The sequence below is a fragment of the Acanthochromis polyacanthus genome, chromosome 18, assembly GCF_021347895.1.
Source record: "Acanthochromis polyacanthus isolate Apoly-LR-REF ecotype Palm Island chromosome 18, KAUST_Apoly_ChrSc, whole genome shotgun sequence".
Classification (NCBI taxonomy): domain Eukaryota; kingdom Metazoa; phylum Chordata; class Actinopteri; family Pomacentridae; genus Acanthochromis; species Acanthochromis polyacanthus.
The window spans coordinates 22,717,733-22,740,781 of NC_067130.1; the positions used below are offsets into that span (position 1 = coordinate 22,717,733).

General features: G+C 40.5%; 1 protein-coding gene across 1 annotated transcript; it reads left to right on the plus strand.

Moving 5' to 3' along the window:
• The first annotated feature begins 511 nt into the window (after positions 1-511).
• On the plus strand, positions 512-20,964 carry tbc1d13 (TBC1 domain family, member 13). The gene is made up of 12 exons (XM_022217356.2): positions 512-959; positions 3,309-3,382; positions 3,511-3,551; positions 8,317-8,378; positions 10,664-10,763; positions 11,078-11,160; positions 11,737-11,896; positions 13,011-13,221; positions 13,330-13,493; positions 14,948-15,108; positions 15,206-15,263; positions 17,770-20,964. The coding sequence occupies exons 1-12, from the start codon at positions 937-939 to the stop codon at positions 17,833-17,835; spliced, it is 1,203 nt and encodes a 400-aa protein (XP_022073048.1). The 5' UTR covers positions 512-936; the 3' UTR covers positions 17,836-20,964.
• The last annotated feature ends 2,085 nt before the right edge of the window (positions 20,965-23,049 follow it).

The window sequence follows — 23,049 nt, forward strand, 5'->3', positions numbered from 1 at the left end:
AGATAGGCTCCAGCACCCCCCGCGACCCTAGTGAGGATAAAGCGGTGTATAGAGAATGGAAGGATGGATGGATGAATTGCAACAAAATCTGTGTAAACATTTTCTGGTTGGTCTAATCTACTTGGTTGTTTGTGGTTGAATGGAAGTGGCTGGTGCTAGTCAAAGACATTTGTATGAGCAAAACAGCAATAGAGAAAAAGCTCTGTAAATATGTTCTGGCAGAAAAATAGTTACTGGATGTAACTGCTGTTCTATGAGTACATGCATAGCCTGCCAACAGGCTTCACCACTGGTTGTGTATGTGGGGCAGACATTAGTCTGTGTCAGTCCCTTGGCTCTGCCCCTGGTGCGTACATCCAGATCATAAACAGTATATGATCCAGATAGTAACCCACTTACACATTCTGCCCCCCCCCCCCCCCCGCCCCCTTATCATTTATCATACGTGCTGTCTTACTTGTAGAAGCATCAAGAGCTTTTCTTCCCTCTAGCGGCTGTCAGAAGGTATGTCAGTTTCCACAGTCAACACTAATCGAGGTAGGATCCCCTACAACAAAGAAATGCACAGGATTGACGCAGTAGTGACATTTTTACAAACATTATCACGTATATAATCAATTAGTCAGTCCCTTTTTTTATGGAGAACGGCAACCCCCATCTGGACATTAATTACAATTCTGCAAACATTGCATTATTAGAACATTGTTGAAACAGCGAAAGCCCTGAAGTGAATCCTACTTTACTGAACAGTACTTGGGAAGGTGTCAGTTTTTGTCATATGAACCGTGACTCGCAGGCTGACTGTGGATGTAGTGGTAGGGACTGTCTGCCCACTGTGCTGCTGTCAACACGGAAGCGAAAGAAAGACTTCCCGCTGGCCACTAAGTCATTCCTTTTTGGAAACAGTTGAAGGTAAACATCGTCGCCTGTCCAGACATGTCTACTGCGTACAGAAACAGGTGAGACGCTTCGAAATCTTTGTCCTTGCTTGAGATGCACAAGGCACGAACGGTCAAAAACGCTTTATTTTAGCAGCTAGCGTAACCGCTAAACTAGCCTTTACTTAGTGTGAAGCTAGCAGCAAAAGCAGTACACCAAACCAAACACAAGCTAAGTTTAGGTTTAAGGCGAGAGTAGCTAAAGCATACATATCGTAATAAGGTTCTGCTAAGTTTAAAGTAACACACTTAATGTCAGAAAGAGTGAGTCTCTTGGCGCGTTACATGGTTATACACTAAGTTCATAGCTTTATATGATTAGCAGCGCTAGCTCCATGTTAGCATATCAGCTGACACATACTTCCTCAAGCCATAACTGGCTAACAATTAGCTTTCATCCAGCTGGAAATATGTGCTGACAAAGTGGTTCTGCCGATGTAAGGGTGAAAACAAATGTGGATTGTTTCCAGTTATACGGTCGTCCTGACGTTAAATTCAGTTAGAGAAGATAATTGCAAATGAGTCAGTTCGTGGTTATCTAGAAACTATTTTAGCCGAATGTATAAAGACAGTTTTAATCAGTCTTTCTATGCATTAACCGGTGTCTCTGCTATAATTTGCTAATTTAACAGACATGAACTGTTAACGTGTTACATTGCATCCAAGAACAAGTATTATTGATTGACTGTATGTTTTGAGTGCGTTTTTTCTGTTGTTATTTATCCATTTATTTACACCGTCTTCCACCACAACTTTAAAACTTTGCCAAGTTTGACATAATTTGTTCTGAATCAAAATGAAGCCAAGGTGGATTTCCAGTTAATTTTTTGGACTTGTTTGTTTTTTTTTTAAATAGAAAGAATAAAAATTGTCATGCTGTATGTGCATAGATGCACAGAGCATATTTTATTATACGCAAATATGACTGATGTGGTGATATATGCTTTGTATAAAGGAAAGGTAACAAATACTGATTAAATGAATCCATAAATAAGCTTGTCAAAATGTACATTGCGCTATTTGGCATAACTGGTACACTTAAAGGACACGCACTACCACCTCGACGGTTAATGTAATCAGTTTTTGTGTTTATGTTGGGTTTTTTTCCTGGTCTATACCATTACAGATTTTGCTGTTTAGCAGATCAATATATTTTTGGAAATTTGGAACGGATTTACATTTAAGGGAAAATTCTATTTTGATGTTGAAATTTAGAGTAATACAATCTCTATTAGAGAACTTTGTTGAAAATGCCTTTGCTTATATGTGTTTCCCAAATGTTTATTTAAAATAGAACGTTATCCTTCTGTAATGATTGGCTGCTGTTACTGACCTTTAACCAATCAGATTGCACTGTGAGCAGGACACTGACTGCATATAGAGAATGGTGATCAAGCAAAGCAGTTCATTTTTGAATTAATTTATTCAAAAAATTATACCAGTAACTGGAAAAATGCAGAATATCACATCTGATATATCCTCAGGCCAATCATAGCTCCATCTCTCATTTTGATCATCTCTTCTGTGGTTGGTTTAATGGTGTAGTTTATCATGTTGGACCAACTAGATTACATTATACTAACAGTTTCTGATCTTTTGTCCACATTGGGCAAAATAAAAACTGAACAACTGATTATGAGTTGTACAATTTGTGCGTAAGTTGCAGTAGTAAATTGGATCAGTTTCAATCTAATACAGTCATGAGTACATCAAAACTATTGCTTGTTGTGATGGATTGAGCAGAATTCATGTTTCTTGGACACTGTGCAATAAAGAAGCTAACATATAGTCTGCAGTGGTAGATTTATATATCACTGGTACATTAACTAAGGTAAAGAGCAGTCATCACTATGGAGCTGATTTTTAGTTTGGGAGTTTTTGAAGCCGCTCACAAGTGCAACTGTAATTTGCCTTATTTTTAAAGAAATTCTATAAATTTATCTTTAAAATGTTATATAAATACCTAAAGCCCCTCCTACTCACATGATACAATAGTGCTGAGCGTAGACCATGCAAAGGCAAAAGGTCTCACATAGCCAGACCTATCTCTGCAATGCTGTGTCAGGTAAAAGGTGATGTTAGTGGTAACGTGTTGAACTCGCAGTACAGGAATGTGATGATATTTGTTCTGTCACATGACATATATTGGTCAGCTTGTAGATTAATTGACTGACTGATAATGCTGGTTGTCTAAGGCCATTGAGGCAATATGGCAAAGAAACAAGATATAGTGTGTTATACTAGAAAGAACATCTTGTCTTGTTCAGCATGTGGTAACAATTTAGGATTTCATATAAATATTAGAGGTATCTTGTCACTGAGTATTGATTTCAAAATAATTGTGGTTGTAACCTCACCTTCTAATTTCAGAATACAGGAGTTCAAAGTAGCTTTGGGTGGAGAAAACATAAACCTGAAGACACTGAGGGAACTGTGCTTCAATGGTAATTTTTCAGATCTTGTGATCGTTTGTACTAATATTAATAATAATAAGTAAATAATAATTAACAGCATATTACTATGACATTTTATTAAGGTTCATTTGACCACATATTTCTTTCACTCAATTCAGGAATCCCATTTGAAGGAGGCATACGAGCACTCTGCTGGAAAGTGAGTTGTTCTGCTTCTGTGCTGTTTTTAGTAATTTTGCATAGATGATACATCAGGCCATGTTGAGGGACATTTTAACATTATGACGCAAAACCTATTTGTAATTTTGAGGATTGCTTATGTGTGTGTTCCAAGTACGCACTGCACAAAGCTATTGTAAACTGCTTTTTTCCGTTTCATGAATGCCACCTGTTGATGGAGTGGTCTATCATTAGATGATGAGATCTGATTTGAATCAAAGTCAATCTATTCTCAACTGTTGGATGACCAGTGTTTCCTTTGCAGAAAAGGTGGTGACACTTGTGAAGTAAACAATTGCTGACTTGTATTCAAGCTGTCTTGTCGATCCAAAATCCCAGAATCTCAAGTTCATTCATAGCGTTGTCCTTCAGCTATGGCAGTCATCCTGCTTAGAGCTCATAACTGCTACTTTTGTGACTGTTCGTCTTGCAGCACACTCCAGACTGGTAACATCACTGACAGTCTTGTTTCTGTCAACTCAGATGATCTATTATTCACTTACATTTATTTCCTGGAAACTTTATTTTACCTTCACAATATGCATAAGTTCCCTTTCCCAACTTTTCCTTATCCTTGAACCTCAAGTTTCAAGATTTTTTTTTTCCACAAAGCTGAGGCAAGTCCTCAAAATGTGAATGTGTTAAAAAGATTTACACACAGGAATCAACAGCACTGCTCCATATGTGCAAGAAACCCAGCCAATAATGGAATCAGGACAAAGAAATTATCAAATGACCGTTGAACTAGCAGAAGACACATTTGCAGAAATGTGATATCTTTAATAGTTATGGCTGCAGTGTGTCCCCTCTGTACTACTTTGTGTTCTGTTTGCATGGTAGGTGTTGACTTAAATATATCAGTTTTGGACAAATTTCTGCAAAAGTGTTCATGATACTAACCATTTGTCACTAATCTAGGAGGGCTGGACTCGAGTAGAGAGCCACACTACCAAGGCAGGGTGAAGTGAAATGGCTTTTATTCTTGGGGTCGTGAGTAGTGGAGGTGGGTGAGAGGAGCCAGAGTGCGTGGGGAAGGGTGAAGGCTGAGTGGATCTGGGTCAGGGGTTCCGGAGCCGGGGATCGGCGGTCGCCGTTGGTTCTGGGGGGGAACCAGGGTGCGGCAGGTGGTGGTGGACGAATCCCTGGCAGCCGGAGGCAGGCAAAGGGCGAAGAGCCGGTGGGGAGGCAGGCGCAGGAGGTGTGGGAGGGATGTCAGATGCTGACAAGTGGGGGGCCGTGATGGTGGATGGGCCAGACGGCGACTGACGTCTCGCGGTCTCGTGGGAGACGCTGAGGAAGAGGAGCCGGTGGGGAGCCAGAGGTAGATCGGAGCTGGGGAATGGCTGGGGAATCCGGGAAGGGAGCCGGGTAGGGAATCCAAGAGGGTAAACGAGCCGAGTAGGGAGTCCAGGAGGGAAGGGTTGGTGCCGAATGGGTTCCGAAGGTGAGTCAGGGAGGCAGAGCAGGGGAGAAGCCGGACAGCTGGATCTAGGCAAGGCAGGAGAGAATAAACGTTAGAAACGTCATACTTCTCAAGGTAACTCTGAGTGGCTAGAGTGTGACTGACCGGTGAGTCGAGTACAACAATCTGGCAGGGTGTGGAAGGTTCAGCCGGTCTTTATTGCAGAAGGACTAATCACAGTGATGAGATGCAGCCGTCCGGGTCTCAGGGAGAGGCTAATCACCTGAGTGGAGGCAGCTGTGAAGCCACACTCCACTCAGGTGCAGCGCTGAGGAGAAAGCAGAGGGAGAGGGAGAGGAGAGCAAAGAGGGGGAGTAAAAAGGGGGGAGACAGATAGGATGGGGTATTTCGGATGCCAGGTAGGAAGGGGTGAGGAGAGGGCCCTGACACCATTAGTGAATTTTAGATTGATTCTGTTCAAGAATTTAGCCAGTTGCCTTTTCTAGGGGGAAAACCAGTAACAATGCTTCCTTCTGCACGTGTTTTAAATCAGACTGTTCACAGACAGGCCCATTGTCATTGTCTTTGTAAGAGAAAGAGAGAGAGCAGGGTGCAGCTCTACAATGAAATAAGATTTTACTCATTTTTAATAGGAAAGATATACACTACCAGTCAAAACTTTGGACACACTTTGTCATTCAAAGATTTTTATTTATTTGTATTATTTTCTACATTGATTCAGATTAATACTAAAGATAAACTGTATTTTGTTTACAACATAATTCCATATGTATTCTTTTATAGCTTTGACGTCTTCAGTATTAATTTACAATGCATATAATAATTAAATAAAAACCATTGAACGAGACGGTGTGTCCAAACTTTTGACTGTTAGTGTATTTAAAGCAAATACTTGACAATCAGTGTTAATATTCTTGTGAGCCACCACATAGCAGTCCCTCCAGGATTTCAAGGGCGTTTTTGAGATTGTTGTGGCTGAAAATGCCTGAATTCGCGGCAGCTTTTCTAAAAAACTGCAATGTAAGTTGCAATGTTTTAAGCTTATTTGTTGCAATGAAATTGCGGGAGACTGTGACAATTGCTTAAAAAAAGTTGCATTTTTTCAGCTTTTAGAACATGTTTCAACATTGTAATTGACAATATTTATTCTGAAATTGATTCTTTAATGCTCCAACCCATTTACACAAGCGAGCACAACACAAAGGGAAATTAGCAGCAGCCAGATACTGGTTTAACATGAAGTGGCTGGTAGATTTAAGGCACAAAATGATAATTTACTATTAAATGAATCCCATTTGGACATATCTCTCTCAGTGGCCTAAAAAGTTAATTTCACTTCGTGGCACACACGTATTCACACACGCGCTCACGACTTGTCACGTCACTTAACAAGAACAGCACTGAGAGAGAACAGAACTCCACCAAGAATGTTTATTCCCTGACCTTGCGCTGAACAAAGGCGTGTGTTATGCATGTGAATGTTATGAATCGTGTGACGTAAATATGTAACAGGCGGCGAGAATTGATGGGACTCAGAAACACCCCCACAATTTCATCAGTTGTTCCTTGTATCATTTTCCGATATGTCCACAATGGTGGATTAGTAGTAGGATTGCAATGATGTGATTGTCAGCAGGCCACAAAGGTAGCGTTCACTTGTTGCCATGGTTACTGTGCTGCTATCAGACGCTGTGCTGCTACCTCAATGGGAAATCCTTAACAAATCCGTGGATCCAGACTAATACCATTTTGGCATCACTGCCAAAATCAAGTCACTTGGTCCTTGTGTCATTTCTGACCTTCCCTGAAAGTTTCATCCAAACCCCTTAGTCTGTTTTTGAGTAATGTTGCTAACAGAGGAATGATTCATGTCCGCTGATCGTCACATAACTCCACTGCATTCATTGTCAGAATAATTAATCTAACTTACCTTCATTCTTTCAGTTCTGCAACAGATCTGAATGCAACAGTTTCTATCATGGTGATTTGTCTGGTCTGTGGTCCGCTTTTTTCAGTCATTGTCCTAATGTGTTTTGCGGTAGAAATGTGTTTGTCAATCGATTATTTTTAATTTTGTTTGTATTTCCACCACAATATTCCACGGATGTAAAACAGTTTACTTCTGCTTTGGTGAAGAACATCAGGGAATTAATTGTTTTGCACAGTCTTCAGCAGTAATATTAGTTAATAAATGAGAGACATTAGAATGGGAGATGTCTGCATCTTTAAACCAAAAACAAGGAAGTGAATTCGGTGACGTACGTGCATTACATTTGCACTGGGGACTGCTATGATTGGTGGAACTCATTGGAGATGGGCCAAAATTGCGGAAAAGTTACGGTGATTGGACAAAATTGCAAGGTTGCGCAGAATTCTTAGAGATTGGTTGAATTCGTGTGAATTCGTGCAATCGCAACATCGCAAATTCCTGGAGGGAGTGACATATATATCATTGGGAACTTTGATCCCAGGACCGTATTTTAGTGCATTTTGCTAATTGTGTATTTTGTCACTGATTTTATGTGATCTAGGATGACCTTGAGTGCCAATGAAGACATTTTTAAATACAATGGATTATAATGATTAAACTGCAAAATCCATTCATCCATTCTCTATACACCGCTTTATCCTCACTCGGGTCATGGGGGGGGGGGGCTGGAGCCTATCTCAGCTGATTCGGTCGAAGGCAGGGGACACCCTGGACAGGTCGCCAGTCTGTCGCAGGGCTACATATACATACAAACAATCACACTCACATTCACACCTACGGGCAATTTAGAGTAATCAATTAACCTCAGTGTATTTTTGGACTGTGGGAGGAAGCCGGAGTACCCGGAGAAAACCCACGCATGCACAGGAAGAACATGCAAACTCCATGCAGAAAAATCCCAGGCCCACCCCGGGATTTGAACCAGGGATCTTCTTGCTGCAAGGCGAAAGTGCTAACCACTTACTCCACTGTACAGCCGCTTAACTGCAAAATGTTAATGTAAAACAAATGTTTCCCTTTGTTAAGAAAGAATAACTGACTTGTACCAGAGGTCAAAGCAGTTTGCTTTCCTTTGTGTGAGAAAGGAAATTCTAAAAAAATAAAAATAAAACAACAAAAAAAATTGTGTATTTTATATTTGCCAGCATTTACCTACCCTAGTATGTCACCTGATGAGATAAAGAAGAGTATAGAACACTTGGGCAAGAGCTGCACTTTGTTTCTTTGGCAGAATACAGATATAAGACTGTGAAGTTGTTTAGATCTGACCATGTGGAAAAATGTTGTAATATATGTTTTTGACTCATGACTTTTTTTTAACCTTCTTTCTAGATTCTTCTCAATTACCTACCTCTTGATCAGACACTGTGGGAGTCTTTCCTCAAAAAGCAGAGGTAAGTAGACCAGGGATGGAGGAGTCTGTTGGTTTTAACTCTGAAACCATATTGCTTGCTTTTACTTAGACTATCCTTTCTTGGTGTCATTAGGTAAACACAAATCAGCTGCCATCAATCAACATAGCAGATAAAATTAGTTTAAGTCATCAACTGACTAAAAAAAGGAAAAAAAGAAACCCTCACATTCCTGCTGGGACTCTCCAAGCATGATCCTGTTAAATGTTGTGTTTTGTCATGGTGTTATGTTCTCACCGTTTTACTCATTTACAGTGCCTTGTGAAAGTATTCGGCCCCCTTGAACTTTTCAACCTTTCGCCACATTTCAGGCTTCAAACATAAAGATATAAAATTTTAATTTTTTGTCAAGAATCAACAACAAGTGGGACACAATCTTGAAGTGGAATGACATTTATTGGATATTTTAAACTTTTTTAACAAATAAAAACCTGAAAAGTGGGGCGTGCAATATTATTCGGCCCCCTTGCATTAATACTTTGTAGCGCCACCTTTTGCTACAATTACAGCTACAAGTCGCTTGGGGTATGTCTCTATCAGTTTTGCACATCGAGAGACTGAAATTCTTGCCCATTCTTCCTTGCAAAACAGCTCGAGCTCAGTGAGGTTGGATGGAGAGCGTTTGTGAACAGCAGTCTTCAGCTCTGCCCACAGATTCTCCATTGGATTCAGGTCTGGACTTTGACTTGGCCATTCTAACACCTGGATACGTTTATTTGTGAACCATTCCATTGTAGATTTGGCTTTATGTTTTGGATCATTGTCCCATTGGAAGATAAATCTCCGTCCCAGTCTCAGGTCTTTTGCAGACTCCAACAGGTTTTCTTCCAGAATGGTCCTGTATTTGGCTCCATTCATCTTCCCATCAATTTTAACCATCTTCCCTGTCCCTGCTGAAGAAAAGCAGGCCCAAACCATGAGGCTGCCACCACCATGTTTGACAGTGGGGATGGTGTGTTCAGGGTGATGAGCTGTGTTGCTTTTACGCCAAACATATGGTTTTGCATTGTGGCCATAAAGTTTGATTTTGGTTTCATCTGACCAGAGCACCTTCTTCCACATGTTTGGTGTGTCTCCCAGGTGGCTTGTGGCAAACTTTAAACGAGACTTTTTATGGATATCTTTGAGAAATGGCTTTCTTCTTGCCACTCTTCCATAAAGGCCAGATTTGTGCAGTGTATGACTGATTGTTGTCCTGTGGACAGACTCTCCCACCTCAGCTGTAGATCTCTGCAGTTCATCCAGAGTGATCATGGGCCTCTTGGCTGCATCTCTGATCAGTCTTCTCCTTGTTGGAGGTGAAAGTTTAGAGGGACGGCCGGGTCTTTGTAGATTTGCAGTGGTCTGATACTCCTTCCATTTCAATACGATTGCTTGCACAGTGCTCCTTGAGATGTTTAAAGCTTGGGAAATCTTTTTGTATCCAAATCCGGCTTTAAACTTCTCCACAACAGTATCTCGGACCTGCCTGGTGTGTTCCTTGGTCTTCATGATGCTCTCTGCACTTTAAACAGAACCCTGAGACTATCACAGAGCAGGTGCATTTATATGGAGACTTGATTACACACAGGTGGATTCTATTTATCATCATCAGTCATTTAGAACAACATTGGATCATTCAGAGATCCTCACTGAACTTCTGGAGTGAGTTTGCTGCACTGAAAGTAAAGGGGCCGAATAATATTGCACACCCCACTTTTCAGTTTTTTGTTTGTTAAAAAAATATAAAATATCCAATAAATTTCATTCCACTTCACGATTGTGTCCCAATTGTTGTTGATTCTTGACAAAAAATTAAAATTTTATATCTTTATGTTTGAAGCCTGAAATGTGGCGAAAGGTTGAAAAGTTCAAGGGGGCCGAATACTTTCGCAAGGCACTGTATGTCAGCACTAGCAGAGGAATTCTGTTCTCATCACTGTTTTCCCTAAAAAGTGGAGGGCACATCTAAAATGTGTTATAATTCCTACATCGTTCACCTGAGTTGGATGTAAATACCCTCAAATTAAATCTGATAGTCTGCACATCTTTATTGTTTCATTTCAAATCCATTGTGGTGGTGTACAGTGCTGAAAATTGTGTCGATGTTCAAATATTTATGGACATGGATTTATGACAAGATAAAGCAGCAAATCTGTGCATCTGAAAAGCGAAAATCAGACAGTCCTTGGGATCTTTGCTTGAAAAGTAACTGGTACAATTGATTATTAAACTGTAGGTATATTTTATATTTGACTTCTTTCTCCCATTGATTCCATGGCTGATAGGGAGGTGTATTCCCAGTTCCTAAAAGAAATGATCATCCAGCCTGGCATCGCCAAGGCCAACTTGGGCCTTTCTAGAGAAGATGTCACAATGGAGGACCATGTGAGTCGAGTGCCCTTTGTTCTGTTTGTTTTCACAGCAATATTGCCCTGAAATGAGGCTTGTTTTGATTGAGCTACAGGTGTGCAGCATCTAAGTTTGATTTTTTTTTTATCGAGACTTGACTACAGCCCTCCCACTAGTAAGTCTAATTAGCTGTACAGTCAACTTAGCCTTGCCTTTGTTCTGTCTGCCTTTTATCAACAATTAGCACCTAAAATAAAGACTAACAGAAAGGACAAAAATAAAAATTAGTGTCTCTTTTTGTTGATTCACTTATGAATAATCATTTAATGAGTCTGATATTTTTTTTTCAGCCTCTAAATCCCAATCCAGACAGCAGGTGGAATACCTACTTCAAAGATAATGAAATTTTACTGCAGATTGACAAGGACGTAAGGTATGATATTTTAGTATGTTCTTTGAAACTATGTGAATAGACATTGGATCACAGCCTGCCATTGCATGTGAAGTATATAAGATATACACTACCATTCAAAAATTTGGGGTCACAAAGGCAATTTCATGGTTCCCATGAAAACGCACACTTTCATTCATGTGTTAACATAATTGCACAAGGGTTTTCTAATCATCAAATAGCCTTTCAACACCATTAGCTAACACAATGTAGCATTAGAACACAGGAGTGATGGTTGCTGGAAATGTTCCTCTGTACCCCTATGGAGATATTCCATTAAAAATCAGCGGTTTCCAGCTAGAATAGTCATTTACCAAGTCCAGACTGTGTTGCTGATTCATTTAATGTTACCTTTATTTTTTTTTTAAAAATGCTTTTCTTTCAAAAATATAGACATTTCTAAGTGGCTCCAAACCTTTGAATGGTAGTGTGTATGTTTTGTATTCTTCTATGCATTTGGGAGATCAAAATAGCCTATAAAATGAACATACAACAATGGGTTATGTAATGCAGCTGACACACAAGGTAAATGTGACTGGACTGTTTGCATGTTTGCAGGCGATTGTACCCTGACATGGCATTTTTCCAACGTCCCACTGAATACCCCTGCCAGCTTATCCTGGACCCTCAGAATGATTATGAGACACTACGCCGACGAGTGGAACAAACCACCCTGAAAGCACAAACTGTAAACCGCAACCGCAGTGGAGTCACCAATGTAAGTGACTATTAATGATCATGTGTCGTCAGTCGAGTTTGGGTCATTGGTACATGGAGAAATAAATGCTGTTGAAGGGAGAAAGCTTGTAATGGCATGTAACCACACGTTGAGCATGTTTTCAGAGGAATCCAGTGATGTGACTGTGTCAAATTGTCAAGTGTTTGTAAGAGGCCAGTCTAAATTAGAGCTTGTTTACCATATGAACTGCAGATATAGGTTACCAGTATGATATTGGTTGGTTTTGTTGCATTTAAAGTCCGAACAGGTTTGTTCAGGTTACGTTGATCTGGTGTCCACAGCAGGAAAGAAGAAGTAGTATTTCTGACAGCTGAGTCTATGTTCTGTTGAATATTTATACAACGCCATGACAAGAAAAAGTATTCTAATCGGGATATTTAAATAAAGTAAATCTGGTAATGCTAATAGATTCAAACAAAGCTAAATCTGCTTTCATATTTAGCCACCTTGGTTCCCATTATTTGAAATCTGTTTTGTTTGCTCCTTTAGCATAGATGAAATGAATGGACCCAGACCACCTTGGTCCATTTGGAAACACATTGTGTTGACTTCATTTGTGTTTTTAAAGCAAAGGGGCCAACCACACTATTAAATTCATCTGTTGACCATGAATGGTTTTGATCTTGCAAATAATTTGTATAATCCTGAAAATATAATTTAAAAAATATATACACTATGTATGTGGTCATGTTAACAGATGTGAGCATAAGCATATGAGTGCAGGGACTTTAGTTTGATCAGTCAGTAGCAGTTAAACTGTAGTACACTAAGAAACTCAACACAGTGACATAGAAACCCCACCACTAGCTAGCATTTTGGTGGTGCATTGCAGAAGACAAAGTAAAAATGCTCCCAACACTGTAGGCCACTTGCATAAGCTCTGTGGATACTCAACACAAAAGTATAAATCAAGCTTAGACCATTCTTTACTGTTGCTGCTTTTATGGGAAAACAGTTTATCGTTTCACTTGTTCATCTCATTTAATTTTTCCTTGAGTTTATATAAAGATCTTTGTTACCTTCCTGCGTGCAATGCACAAATTTCACAGATAAATGGCGCTATGTCCTGATGAACTGCAACTTGTTCTTATAGGTCAGCTCACCTGGAAAAGCTCTGAACCTGTATCCATCCAATGAATATGAAGTGCTGCCCAATGGCAGTGAAGCACACTGGGAGGTAGTGGAGCGGATCCTTTTCATCTATGCCAAACTTAACCCTGGGATTGCATACGTACAGGGCATGAATGAGATTGTTGGGCCGATTTACTACACTTTTGCCACAGATCCGAACAGCGAGTGGAAAGGTCTGTAGTATTTGAAATTAAAATCTGAAACTGTGTGTGTTTGTGTATATGTATCCATTTGCACATATGTATAATCCCTTTGTCGTTCCCAATTGCTTTATTGTACAGAGCACGCTGAAGCAGATACCTTTTTCTGTTTCACCAACCTGATGTCAGAGAACAGAGACAATTTCATCAAGAGCTTGGATGACTCTCAGTGCGGCATCACGTACAAGATGGAGAGTGTTTACTCCATGCTCAAAGACAAAGACCTGGAGCTCTATCTCAAACTGGTGAGGTCAAGGCTTCCTGCATACTTCCTGCTCAGTCTCAGGCATATTCTAAACTCGATATTGCCCTCTATATATCAGTGATTTAAATAAGCAGTTGCAGAGGTTGCTTTTGGTGTTTTTTTTTTTTTTTTATAAGATGACCCCGGTTCCACACCCTTTTCTGGCATGTGTTTTATTGAAAAAAATACTTTTTTCCAACACAATATCCTTCGACACTCTACCTGTTGGGAGGAAAATAGGAGACAGTCCTCACTGAAGCCTTTCCTTTTGTATAAGTGAAGCCTGAAATAGTACAAAAAACGTGAAGAACACATTAGTATAGAGTTTCTGTCACTCTCAGTCACAGTGTCTTAGTGACAAGTTACATAAAAGTTGCAACAGCAGTAGATTAGAACTAGAAACATTTTCATATCACTTTCAGCACAGCACAAGTCTGAACTGCAACCATTCTTAGTACTAATGAGTAGGCACGCAAGAACACTCTGAGTTGTGTGAAGTGATTAAAGAAAGACGTTTTCCATATTGCAGCACCAGTGTTGGTGTACAAACACCACAGTGAGAGTCTCTCCTGTGACCTTATTAAATGTCTGCAGCATCAGACAGCAGCACAATCCATGTGAGTGTCTCCAAAGCAAGAGAACTGTACACTTGCACACATGGAACAAAAGTGATGGTAGCATCATTAAGTACATAATATAAACAGTAACTTTATTATTAGTTCATAATTATGAACTGAAGACAGGATGAATCAGGATCTAATAGCAGCTCACAGGTTCTGTTACTGTAAGTAAAGTAGTAGTTATATTGTCGTCGCAAATGGACAGAATTTTTAGTGTTTAGGAAATTATAGATAGACTGTTATTTAGTTAGGATTTACTCTTTAGTGAAAATGATACACACTGCATAAAAGAATCACAAGTGCATCCTGCTGAAATCGGAGAGTATGGAAAAAAGACGAGGTCCTTTTCAAATCCTGCTGTTAATTATGTTTGTGTTGGATTGGAGCACAGATATCCCTATTGCAACACTTGCTTTCATCAGTTGTTTATGATTATAGCTGTTCATGTTGTGAAAGTTCGGCTTTGTGTAGTCACTAAACCAAGTTCCTCTGAATTATATTGAATAGACAATGTAGCAGTAAAAGGCTTGAAACACAAAGAGGGAATCTGGTGTTGGGCTGTTCAGTATAGTTTTTCTTGATAAAATTGTTTTGCAGCTGCAAACTATTGAACATTATGTCAAACTATTTTCATATTGAATTGATGAAGTTTCTATTGCTGATACAATAGTCATTGTATCTCCCAGGCATACTGAAAGGCAAACTCATAAAGATACCTGCTTATAAAAGCCCTGCATTTATTTTAAAACTCTATTAACCTTAAGCTACAATAAATTTAATGAATACATTGCTATCTTTTCCTCAGTTTTTCTCCTTATATTGTCTGTCCCCACAGGAAGAGCAAAACATCAAACCCCAGTATTTCACATTCCGCTGGCTCACCCTGTTGTTATCTCAGGAGTTCCTTCTACCAGATGTCATCCGCATCTGGGACACCCTGTTTTCTGACCAGGACCGATTCCATTTCCTCATCCTGGTTTGCTGTGCCATGCTCATGTGAGCATTTCAGATTGTGTTCCCAGTATCCCTACAGCACTAATACTTCTGATTTCTCTAGTGAATCATGATCTCTGTCCTCTCCTTCTGTTCACAGACTTATCAGAGATAGCTTGCTGGCAGGAGACTTCACAGTGAACATGAGATTACTTCAGGTATGGTTTTTATAAAACACAGTGAAATATACTCCAGAGCTTCATACATGCACTGTATTGCCAAAAGTATTGGGACGCCTGCCTTCACACGCACATGGACTTTAATGACATCTCATTCTTTATCCGTAAGGATTAATATGGATTTGGCCCACCCTTTACAGCTGAACAGCCTCAACTCTTACGGTAGGTTTTTTGCAAGGTTTAGGAGTGTGTCAATGGGAATTTTTGACCATTCTGCTAGAAGTGCATTGCACTTCGTGATCTAAGGCTTGGATGCAGCTGCTCGGCCATGGAAACCCATTCCATGAAGCTCTCTATCGACACACTGTTATTGAGCTAATATCAGTCCCTCCAGGAATTCGCGATGTTGCAATCGCACGAATTCACGCGAAATCAACCAATCTCCGCGAATTTTGCGCGGCCTTGCAATTTTGTCCAATCACCGCAACTTTCCCGCAATTTTGGCCCGCCTCCCGTGAGTTCCAGCAATCATAGCAGTTCCCAGCGCAAACGTAATGCACGTACGTCACCGAATTTACTTCCTTGTTTATGGTTTGAAGATGCAGACATGTCCGATACTAATATCTTTCATTTACCAACAAAATTACTGCTGATAAACAATTAATTCACCGATGTTCTTTACCAAAGCGGAGCTACACTGTTTTACACCTATGCAATACTGTGGTGGAATACAAAAAAAGGAAAAAAAAAATCATCGATTGATACACTTAAAAAAAAACACGAACCATATTAGAACGGCTGAAATGAGTGGATAACAGACCAGACAAATCACCATGATGGAAACTGTTGCATCCAGATCCGTTAGAGCACTGAAAGAATGAAGGTAAATTAGATTATTTATTCCACCTAAGAAGACGGCGGAGTTATGTGACGATCAGCGTGTGTGAATCCTTCCTCTGTTACCAACATCAATCAAAAACAGACTCGGGGATTTGAATGAAGTTTTCAGAATCGGTCAGAAATGACACAAGGACCAAGTGATTAGACTTCGGCAGTGATGCGGCTTAAAGTTTGGATCCATGGATTTGTTAAGGATTTCCCATTGAGGTAGTGGCACGGGATCTGATAGCGGCACGGTAACCATGGCAACAAGTGAACGCTACCTCAGCGGCCTGCTGACGATCACATGATTGTGATCATATAACAAATCTACCACTGTGGACATATCAGAAATGATGGGAACAGTTGATTAAATTGTGGGGATGTTTCTGAGTCCCATCAATTCCACTTGCCAGCTACATATTTAGGTCACGCGATTCGGTATGTACACATGCAGAACACACACCTGTCTTGGTGGAGGACTGCACTCTCTCAGTGCTGTTCTTGTTAATTGACGTGACAAGGATGATAAATTAACTTTTTAAGCCACTGATAGTAAATTACAGGGTTCTCGCCAGCGCATTTCAGTGTAACGGCCCGTTACGCTGTCGTAACGGGCCGTTACACTGTTAGTTTAAAAGATTACGCTGTGATTAGGGCCGCTACACTGTTATTTTGACAGATAACGCCATGTGCGTTTGTTTTTATCGACTGGGTGCCTACCTAGGTTAATTTATGTCTCCCCACCTCAGCCGTACTTTCCTGTCGATTGACCCGTTCCCGTCTAAAATTAAGAGTCGCTTCCAATCTCGGGGTTACAATTAGCATGTCTCGGTTGTTTCCGTGATGCCATGTATGGTGAATAGTGACCTAAATCACGAGCATTTGGAGCATCTGCGTGACGCCCATTGGGTGACATCTGGGCCAGCCGCTTGCGAGATTTAATGAAGGCTATTGCGCATGCGCACACGTGTGCGCGTGCGGGAGGACCTGCCGTTACGCTGTAAAAAAATCCTGGTGAGAACCCTGAATTAGCATTTTGTGCCGCAAATCTACCAACCACGTCATGCTAAACCAGTATCTGGATGCTGCTAATGTCCCACCGTGGTGTGCCAGCTTGTGGAAATGGGTTGGAAGGCAAAATAATTAATTTCGGAATAAATATTGTCAATTACAGCGTTGAAACATGTTCTACAAGCTGGAAAAAATGCAGCTTTTTAGCAATTGTCAGTGTCTTTTCAGCTTAAAATATCACAATATTTTACAAAAGCTGCCGCGAATTCAGGCATTTTCGCCCACAACAATCACGTAAAACGCCTGCGAAATCCTGGAAGGACTGTAATATGAAGGTCAGGCCAAGTGTGGAGGTCTGTAGCTATTGACTCTGCAGAAAGTTGGTCATTTCTGAGCATTGTGCGCCTCAACATCCGCAGACCCCGCTCTTTGATTTTATGTGGCCTACCACTTTGTGACTGAGTCTTTCACAAATGTTTTTAGAAACAGTCTGCGTACCTAAGTGCTTGACCTTACACACCACTGACAATGGAAGTGATTGGAACACCTGAATTCAATTATTGGAGGTGTGTCCCAATATTTCTGGCAATATTGTGTGTACGTACAGCTGATGTTGAATTCAGTTTTTCTACTGCCCACTGTTCCTTTTCAGGATTACCCCATCTCAGATGTCCACACCATTCTGATCAAGGCCAAAGAGCTGCAGGATAATTCATAACCTGCTCCCTCTTTTCCTTCTGACTTCTCCACTGACATGTGGTAGGTGGTAGTTTAAAAACATTTTAAAACATTGTCATGTCAAACATGTATCGTGTATGGACTTGATCAATGAAGAGACTGAACAGATGCATTGGGAAAACTCTTTATAACTCAATGTCTGATGTTTGACCTTTGAGGACTTCAGTGAAAATCGAGAAGACGCATTGAAACTGTTTCTTCCTCGATGTGAGAAGGGAGGGGGCAACACTTGCTTCACAATGTATTATGGGAAATCCCTCCCTTGGTACCTGTTCCTCCTGCCCTCACAGCCATCTCTCCCATGGAGACATGTGCTCAGATAAATATGTTGGCAGTGAACATCTGAGGGAGATGAAGCCACCGTAATACTACACTACGGATGTTAGTTTATCATGAAAACATACCAGAAATGTTCAACAATGGAGCCAAGAAAAATCCAGCTGCAATCATATATGTAGTCGTATTGAGCAGGTGTTTGTGTTCAGCAATAGTGCATGTTTGTACTTTAAGAGTTTCTTAATTTTTTGAAGTCTTTTTTAAATGTAAGAGACATGTATGCCTTATTTGTTTAATGAGGTGGAACAGGAAACATTTTTGGGTATATTTTCAGCTTGATAAAATAAATATGAAGTGATGAGCCTGACCTATTCAGTATTGTATTAGTAGCCTTCTGGAAATCCTTGTCATCTCAACAATGTGCTTTGATCCATTGGAAATGTAAGTTAAATTCCTTGTAAAGTCAATGTAGAAACAAACCACAATTGAAAGACGGGCATTGTTTTTCACACTGAACATTACTTTCAGGGTTTTTTCCCAGCCTGTATACATATATATAGCTCTGTACAAGGTTTATTACAGTACTTTATACCATTGGGAATCGTTCATTGTGACTGACCAGACGACATCCATTATTTTCAATTAATGTATGTCTGACACAGCGGCCTTATCTCTGTTCATAGTTCACACTCAGCCTTCTGGTTTCCACTGTTGCTGACCTACTACTAGTAGTTAGGCTTCATTTTTTTCCCAGCATTAGTGCTACATGATACCAATTTTGTGGTTTTAGTAGATATCATTTACAATATACAGCTTATTTAATTGTTGTACATGAGCAAATGAAATCAGAGGTCCAAAATGTGACATGACGCTTCAATGCAAGCATCCAACAAATGACTTAACTTAAATAAAATGGCCGTTGTATAAATTGGGATTTTGTGGTGAAACAAGTTCAGTAAGAATTTTACGATTGTAACCTGGGTCATTCTGTGTGGTTTCACCAGATGGTGGTTGCCGCACCATTTTCAAATTATTCCTAAATTTGCATGCCATTAGACAGTCACAAAAGTACTTTCTATGCAAAATTGTAGGCCTGTAGCTCAAATAGTTTCTGAGTTGTGGGGGCATAGCTCAGTGGGTAGAGTGGCCGTCTCGCAACTGGAGGGTTGCGGTTCGATCCCCGGCCCGTCGAGCTCATGTCGAGGTGTCCCCGAGCAAGACACCTAACGCCTAATTGCTCCTGGTGGGTTGTGGTTAGCGCCTTGCATGGCAGCTTCCGCCATCAGTGTGTGAATGGGTGAATGCGACATATCATGTAAAGCGCTATATAAATACAACCATTTACCATTTTAAATTACTGAAAAGCAAAAAACGATTTTGACATTGCCCATGCCATTTTGAGTAAGAATATCTCTGTAACTACAAATATAACCCTGCTGCTTTTTTGTACAGTGATAGAAGACAGATAGAACTGTCTTGTAGAAAAATTTGGGGTCTCTGGTACCTGTCCCACACTGATATTTTTGCCACCAAACATAGTCAATTAAAAATCTCGTCCAGCTTCGGGAGCTCATATTTTCCACACTGAGGTACCTTGAAAGCTCCAGTTTGCTAAGTTATCACACAAGTTTGTGTAGAATGGAACCCAGAACACTTAGAACACTTCTGTGCAGTATTTCTAGTACTTTTAAGGTCCCAAACCCCACTCGTTAGTAGGTATCTCTTAATTTTTAGCATTTTTAGCAAGCCCCCATGGCCTGCAGAGTGTAGGAAAACACCTGAGGATGTTTATGGGGCACTATCTACATGCAGAGGCCTTGTTTACCAACTCACAGCTCTCTGGTATGTCTAGAGGCTGAGAATTAACCACTTGAAGATGCAAAAAACCCTGGCGAGGCTTTTTATTGCCCAAATTCTGAAAATTGCAGACCCCCACAACTCAGAAACTATTTGAGCTACAGGCCTACAATTTTGCATAGAAAGTACTTTTGTGACTGTCTAATGGCATACAAATTTAGGAATAATTTGAAAATAGTGCGGCAACACCCTCAAGGAATATCTGGTCATTTCACCTGGAATGACCCACCAGGTGTTTAAAGCCAACTTATACCTGACTGTTTTCAATGCACTGTACCATATTTTAGTCATTTTATAGTGAGCCAGTGCCTAATGATTCTTCCTTTTGTATTTTGACTTGAAGCTGACAAACATGTTGCCACCATACATTTTTTATTTACCTAGTTAATGAGATACTGGCAAGTGAAAATGACTCGGACAAAACTAAAGTCTACTTGACCCTGTAAAAACACACGCACGCCACAAACAGGAGCTAAATGTGTTATGAAATACCCTGCATTTCCAAAGCAGCCATTGGGGGATTGCATTGTGCCAAGGTAACTTGCATCAATAGAGTAATAATTCAAATACACATAAGTTTGGGCAGCTATGGGCAATGACATATTTTGTGGATTTTTGTGAATACAAACCCTGCATAATGCAATATTACATTTTTGTTTTATTTGCCCTTGGGTGCCTAGACATGTGCATACTTTGCATATGTTTGCAGCTATGTTTTAATTTTGTCTACACTCATATTGAATGCTAAACTGTTGGCCAGAGGATTTTAATTATGTTCAGATAATTCCATGACTGAGATGGCCATAATTGATAACCATTTTGTAAGGATATCATGCTAGTTTATAGGGATGTCATGATACCAGAAATGTGCTAGTCTTCACAAATCAAAACGGCTATGCTAACACAAATGCACACCGTTACAAGTTGAGAGACTGAACAGTAATTACAATTGCTATTAAAGGCAGTGTTAAAACTTTCCATGTCTTCAAGTACACTAAGGTTTGTGTTACATAAATTTCATTATCTCCTCATCTCTGCAAGAATCCACGCAGACATCTGTGTCTAGCCCAAAATTTGTGTCCACAGGGTGACAAGGGCAATCATGTGCATGGCCATGGAACAAAGCAGACCATAGGGCCCTGACAAACAAAGGTAGTTAACGAACAGTGTAGTAGAAGAGCATCATGTAACTTAGAAAGGGTAGTCAGTAAAATCAGGAGCAAGTGCATGCACGGAAATGTAAGGTTTTCAGTGTTGCCAGTAATCCTCTGCCACCTGTAGGGCAAGCAGCCACACCAAGCAGATGACAGACAGGGAGAGGCTGTGGAGAGGGTCGACACTTTTGGCAGTAGTGCGCATGCATGGAGCATGTAAATGGGTCATTTCATCTCAAATCTTCAGGGGCCTTCTCTTCGACCACCTCTGATTTGCTTGATTTTTTTTTCAAAATTATGTATATTTAAAACATTTTTTCTTATATTCAGTTTTTCTTTACACTGCAGATAGACCCATTCTGACATTTATTTTCTTCCTTGTGACCAAATATTTAGTATTATGAAATATTATATACAGTGGGTACGGAAAGTATTCAGACCCCTTGAAATTTTTCGCTCTCTGTGTCATTGCAGCCATTTGCCAAAATCAAAAAAGTTCATTTTATTTCTCATTAATGTACACAGAAATGTAGAAATTTTTGCAAATTTATTAAAAAAGAAAAACTGAAATAGCACATGGTCATAAGTATTCAGACCCTTTGCAGCGACATTCATATTTAACTCACATGCTGTCCATTTCTTCTGATCCTCCTCGAGATGGTTCTGCTTCTTTATTGGAGTCTAGCTGTGTTTAATTAAACTGATTGGACTTGATGAGGAAAGGCACACACCTGTCTATATCAGACCTTACAGCTCACAGTGCATGTCAGAGCAAATGAGAATCATGAGGTTGAAGGAACTGCCCAAGAAGCTCAGAGACAGAATTGTGGCAAGGCACATATCTGTCCAAGGTTACAAAAGAATTTCTGCAGCACTCAAGGTTCCTAAGAGCACAGTGGCCTCCATAATCCTCAAATGGAAGAAGTTCGGGACGACCACAACTCTTCCTCGACCTGGCCATCCAGCCAAACTGAGCAATGGTGGGAGAGCCTTGGTGAGAGAGGTAAAGAAGAACCCAAAGTTCACTGTGGCTGAGCTCCAGAGATGCAGTCGGGAGATAGGAGAAAGTTCCACAAAGTCAACTATCACTGCAGCCCTCCACCAGTCGGGGCTTTTTGGCAGAGTGGCCCGACGGAAGCCTCTCCTCAGTGCAAGACGCATGAAAGCCCGCATAGAGTTTGCCAAAAAACACATGAAGGACTCCCAGAGTATGAGAAATAAGATTCTCTGGTCTGATGAGACCAAGATTCAACTTTTTGGTGTTAATTCTAAGCGGTATGTGTGGAGAAAACCAGGCACTGCTCATCACCTGCCCAATACGATCCCTACAATGAAACATGGTGGTGGGAGCATCATGTTGTGGGGGTGTTTTTCAGCTGCAGGGACAGGACGACTGGTTGCAACTGAAGGAAGGATGAATGCGGCCAAGTACAGAGATACCCTGGAGGAAAACCTCTTCCAGAGTGCTCAGGACCTCAGACTGGGCCGAAGGTTCACCTTTCAACAGGACAATGACCCTAAGCACACAGCTAAAATAACAAAGGAGTGGCTTCAGAACAACTCTGTGACCGTTCTTGACTGGCCCAGCCAGAGCCCTGAGCTAAACCCAATTGAGCATCTCTGGAGAGACCTCAAAATGGCTGTCCACCAACGTTCACCATCCAACCTGACAGAACTGGAGAGGATCTGCAAGGAAGAATGGCAGAGGATCCCCAAATCCAGGTGTGAAAAACTTGTTGCGTCTTTCCCAAGAAGACTCATGGCTGTACTAGCTGAAAAGGGTGCTTCTACTCAATACTGAGCCCAGGGTCTGAATACTTATGACCATGTGATATTTCAGTTATTCTTTTTTAATAAATTTGCAAAAATTTCTACATTTCTGTTTTTTTCTGTCAAGATGGGGTGCT